Source organism: Centropristis striata, chromosome 19 (genome assembly GCF_030273125.1).
Source record: "Centropristis striata isolate RG_2023a ecotype Rhode Island chromosome 19, C.striata_1.0, whole genome shotgun sequence".
Taxonomy (NCBI): Eukaryota; Metazoa; Chordata; class Actinopteri; order Perciformes; family Serranidae; genus Centropristis; species Centropristis striata.
The window spans coordinates 31860392-31866391 of record NC_081535.1 but is presented as its reverse complement, the minus strand read 5'-3'; the positions used below and the strand labels follow the sequence as shown (position 1 = coordinate 31866391).

General features: G+C 35.5%; 1 protein-coding gene across 2 annotated transcripts in view; it reads right to left on the bottom strand.

Moving 5' to 3' along the window:
• The window catches only part of myo5b (myosin VB), a 34002-nt gene extending 32214 nt beyond the window's left edge, over positions 1-1788 (bottom strand). For both annotated transcript variants that reach the window (XM_059358189.1, XM_059358190.1), the window contains exon 1: positions 1398-1788. In XM_059358189.1, coding sequence (XP_059214172.1) covers positions 1398-1424 — 27 coding nt within the window. In that variant the 5' untranslated portion in view covers positions 1425-1788. The remainder of the gene's footprint in view (positions 1-1397) is intronic.
• Positions 1789-6000: the final 4212 nt, after the last annotated feature.

Sequence of the window (6000 nt, the reverse complement as noted above, 5' to 3'; positions counted from 1 at the left end):
ACTAAAAAACCCAACACATTAAATCCAGTCTAAACCAGGACCTTCTGCTGTGGTAAAATGTATACTTCATTCATTCTCTAGTTTCTTTATCTCCAATTTAATCATTACATTTTTAGCTTTTTGTCTCCATATGGAGTTTTTGGTTTTCAGTTCCCATTATATTAAACATATATATATTATAAGCATATGACACTTGTAGATCGAGCCGACATCCTGTGAAACGTGTCAAAGAGTAGGCTTAGCTGATTATGTAGTTGAAAATTATTATTTAATTTCTCAGTTTCATCATTCCCTGCTTTCTGCATTCTAACCAGGCTTTTTCAATGAAGCCTCGGTTTGTTTAGCCACATTGATGGAACACCCCTCTGCTCAACACAAACCACCTCACTCTGTTTATCACAACAACAACAACAACAACAACAACAACAACAACAACAACAACAACAACAGCAACAACAACAAAAACCTGTTTATCACAACAACAACAGTCTGTAAAAACAGTCGTTACTGTTTTCATCAATGTTCCTGTTAGAAAAGTGACCAAAGCCAAAATTAAAATTAATTATTTATGATACGACTGATGTTGATGAGTATCGCTCTGTTGTTGTTGTTGTTGCTGTTGTTGTTTACTTCTTCACAGTTTTACTCCTGATCTGAGGACAGTTTGATGATGGACAAGGGACCGCAGTATGATCAGATCTTTTTGGATGTAAAAAGATGTGTTTTATATTCATGTTTAATTATTTATTTAACTTTTTTTTATTGAATTCCTGAAACACGAGTGTGAAATGTGAAGTTCTGACAAAGAGAACGTTCCTGATCCAAACTATAAACTGAATGATCCATCAACAAGAACAAACTGCAGCTGAGAACCATGAACCATGAGACTCTGAAGTCTCTTTTATATAAATAAGAAGAATAAGAACTTCAGGTTCAGAAACACCTGAAGGGACGACAGAACGCTGAGAGACACAAAACAGCAACAAATGGATCAAATCAGATGAAAAACAATCACAAACAGAAGCAGGATGACGAACAACAACAGAACCACAGGACAGAGACAAAGAGACAACCATGCAAAACAACTACAAAGAGTCACAGAAACACCAGACTGAAAAATAAAAGAAAGAAAATAAAACAAAACTGCCACAAAGAGACACAAAATGACTAAAAATAGAACAAAAACTATGAAATTGTAAAATGATCAGACATAGAAAATATAACAAATATAAAGTAACAACTACAAAGAGACAAAGTTTTTACAAAAGACACAAAAAAACAACAACTGTAACATGATGTCTCTCTCTGTCTCTCTCTCTCTCTCTGTTAAATCAGGTGTTTTTCAGACGGACTTCTGAATGGAGTTTCTCAGGTGTGCTGCATGACGTCAGACTCACCTTTGTGTACAGCTCGTTCACGGACATGTCTCCGCTCCTGAACTACCGACAGACTAACGGCAGATCCGGGTCTTGTCCTCAGGTGAGACACCACATGTCCCCTTGTCCCGGTGTCCCCGTGTCCCCTTGTCCCGGTGTCCCCGTGTCCCCGTGTCCCGGTGTCCCGGTGTCCCGGCTGTCTGAGCAGGTGTCCTGGCGGAGTTTCGGTCAGTTCGCTCGGTGTTCAGTTTACTGTGCTGTTTCCGTGGAAACACGTTGAAGCGGCAGCACGTCAAACAAACAAGTAAACAAACTAACTAACAAACTAAGACACTCGTTAAATAAAATAAAAAATAAAAAACACGTTAAAGACGAACAGAGAGAATAAAACAAGCTGCCGCAGAGACACTTCCGGACAAGAGAGCGCCTCTGATTGGCTGATTGTACTCACACACCACACACACACACACACACACACACACACACACACACACGCACACACGAACTATGGAGGACAAAAAAAGACTTAATTTAAACTCCAATAAATCTTTAAATAAATAAAGAGTAAATGCATTAATAAATATTTATATAAATAAATAAATACATAAATTAATAAATAATTTTTTTTTACTTAATCCATAATTTAGAAAATGAATATATACGTACATAAATACGAAAAGCATAAATAAATGCACAAATAAATAAATCTGTAAAATAAAAAAATTAAAGAAGAACTAAATGTTGAAATAAATACATAAATAAATACATTACAGAATGAATATAGACTGGGGCAAATAAATATTGGATAATGGAAATAAATATAAAAAAATAATAATGCACAAATAAATAAATAAATAAATAAATACACATATAAATAAATCTGTAAATAAAAACATAAAAGAATAAATAAATGCATGAATAAAGACCAGGAGAAATATAAATATAAAATCTAAAGTAAATCAAAAATTAAATAAAAATAAATTAATGTTTGAATAAATACTCAAATTAATAAATGAAAGAATATAATTAAAACAGGGATAAATAAATATATACAGAAATTAATAAATACAAAAAATAAAAAATAAATGCACAAATAAATAAATAAGTTAACCTGAAATTTGTTTAAATTAATATGTAAATAAATACATAAAATAATAAAGAAATAAATATTTACAGAAACAAAGAAACATAAAAATAAAGTAAACCCAAAGATAAAGAATACAAAAATAGAAATGAAAATAAATACATAAAATAATACATAAATGCATGAATAAAGAAAACATAATATTTAATAAAGAATAAACAATTAATAAAGAATAAAAAACATGTCAATAAAAAAATAGAATAAGTTCACTTTGAAATAAATAAATTCATGCCTGAATAAAGAGGATCAATAAATAAATACAGAAATAAATACAGAAATAATTATATCAAACTAGAAAATTTCCTCTGGGGAAATTCTGAAAGGGCCACGGGGGCTACTGCCAGTGTGTGTACACTATGATGAGATTCTTCAGAAATTTCAAACTATACCCTTTAACCTCAAAATGTGTGTGTGTGTGTGTGTGTGTGAAACGTGTACCTGGAGGAGTGTGCATGCTTACGCTCACATTTGTGTGTGTGTGTGTGTGTGTAGCGAAAATCGCATAAAGTTACCTGTGTGTGTTTGTGTGTGTGTATGTGTGTGTGTGTGTGTAATTAAAATCACATACAGTTACCTGTGTGTGTGTGTGTGTGTGTGTGTGCGCGTGTGTTTGAAGCATGTGTATGCATGTGTGAGGAGTGTGCGCGCTTACGCGCATGTGTGTGTGTGTATCTGTAACTGTAATCACATCAAAGACCAAGGGCAATCAGATCAAAGCAATCAACAGAATTAACTGACACCTTTTCCGGCTCAGTGACAGCAGAGGTAGACAGACTGGAATTTCTGGCCTCGAACAGAAAGCATTTTTGGCAAAACCATAATACCTATCATTGATCCGACTTCACTTTGAGCGTCCTGAGTTCTTCCTGAACGTCTACATATGGGTTTTTTTTTTTTCAGAAAATGAAAAAATAGCTTTGTTAGAGCGATCTAAAAAAACTGTTCCATCTCCCTTTTTCAGAAATCTTCCTGTGTTTTTAATATGGGAGCCAATGAGGCTGTTGGTGCGTGTTGGTGGATCATCTGTGTGTCCTACGCCCAAACTATAACTCTGACAGCTTTACCAGACGATTGTGAGTGAGAAGACTAAATTTCCTACGTTTCTATGTATAAATTATTTCTGTAGAGTGGAATTTGCGGCCTGGAGCGCAGTTTTCAATTTTTTTTTTTGACAATTCTTTCTCTCCCTCTACACTCTGGCGATGATGTCGCACACTATGACACGAACATTCCGGGCAATACACACCCATTATAATCTCAGAATTTCTCCAAAAACGATCATGGTCATTGAATAGGGATGGACAAAAAACTATATGACCTATCGAAACGTGGATTAAAACACTGATTCACAAGACTTGTGTCTACTGTTTAAAGTTTAAATGGAGTCTCTAGGTGAAATGATACTGGAGAAGTAGACGTTTAAAAATCTCCAATTATTGTTCTTTTTCGCTTATTTTTTTTCGGCCATCCCATTCATTTCAATGCAAAATTTTGGGCAGTTTTACGTCGCGAAAAATTTGTATTCTGTAGAGAAAAGTAATAGCACACCGATCCCGATCAAACCGCACGCTTTGATATATAATTTGTCCTGCAACTCTTCAAGTTGTAGGGCTAGTAGCGGGACGAAATTGCGTCCGGAAGAGGAAGAAGAAAAAATCCACAGTATAACAGTAGTTTGCCCCGAGCACTGGTCCCTACAGCTATTGCTGTATGGGACCAGTGCTCGGTGCGATTGCCCCGTGGCCCTAATTATACATAAACGGTGAATAAATATGTATATATAGAAATTAAGATGACAAATAACCAAAAAGACACAAAACAACCATAAAAAACTCAAACAACAACATCAAGATGCAAAACAGCAACAACACAAAGATTTAAAACACTACACAGTGAAGCAAGTCGACACAAAGATGCAAAGACACCAATGACCACAAAAACTGCAAAACAACAAAGAGACAAAAAGACGACAATAAAAAAATTATTGAACTTGAAAGTTTAATAAAAACACAAGAAAACATAAAACAAGAAAAACAGCTGCAAAGACTCAAAACGACCAGAACAAGATGCAGAACCACCACAAAGAGACAAAGAGACAACAACATGACACAAAACTACTACAAAGATACTAAAAGACCACAAAAAGATGCAAAACTAGTACAAGGAGACACAAAGAGAATAAAAGCAACAAAATGACCATAAAAGGTTCAAGACAACTACTACAAAGTGAAGCAAATATGTCTACAAAAACAACCACAAAGAGCCAAAATGACCATTAAAAACTCAAACTACCACAAGGAGACACAGCCACAGTTTTTTCTACATCCCTCATGGATTGGTTGCACAGATTCGGATTCAGTCATTTGACCGGCGTCCCATGGTTTAAAATGCAGTAGATGGCGACCTCAACCATCGACTGTTGTAACATCACTGTGCTGCTAAGAGTATTTATAGTATATAACATATATCCCCTCAAATGTGAATGAGAAAAAGTTTAAACTACGATAGCTATTCTTAGGATTACTTAAGATTAATTATACATAAATATATGGCGTCTTAAATAGGGGACGATTCAAATAGCTAGCTAATATGGTAAACTGGTGTATTTTAAGAGAGAAGCAGTTTTACAAACAAACAGACTTTAGATCTGAGTGCAGACTTTAGATCTGAGAGCGTAGACTTTAGATCTGAAAGCAGACTTTAGATCTGAGAGCGTAGACTTTGGATCTGAGAACGTAGACTTTAGATCTGAAAGCAGACTTTAGATCTGAGAGCGTAGACTTTGGATCTGAGAACGTAGACTTTAGATCTGAGATGTAGACTTTAGATCTGAGAGCGTAGACTTTAGATCTGAGATGTAGACTTTAGATCTGAGAGCGTAGACTTTAGATCTGAGATGTAGACTTTAGATCTGAGAGCGTAGACTTTAGATATGAGACGTAGACTTCAGATATAAGAACATAGACTTTAGATCTGAGAATGTAGACTTTAGATCTGGAAACGTAGAATTTAGATCTGAAAACGTAGACTTTAGATCTGATCACAGCCAAATGTTTGTGTCCAAGAAGAAGAAATGTGAGCACAAGCATGTGCTTTTTTTAGATCAAGCACACATTTTGAAAGAGAAGGAGCTGTTTCACTGAAAAGTACTAAAATCATGCTCTCAAACTAAAAATCTAAGCTCTTGAATAAAGATAGGATATTTCTGCTATATAATCTGAGTACTTTTACTCTGTACCTTAAACGCTGACTCACAGAGACACAAGCTCAGAAACCTTATCACACACACACACACACACACACACTCACTCACACTCACACGCATACACACACACTCACACACACACACACACACACTCCCCCCCGATAGCTTGCAGTAGATAACATGATAACAGCAGTGGTACCTTGGAGTAGGGGTAGTACTCTGAGCTCATCCTGCCGATCTGTTGGTCCCGGCGTCATGTGACTGTGAGAACTCGT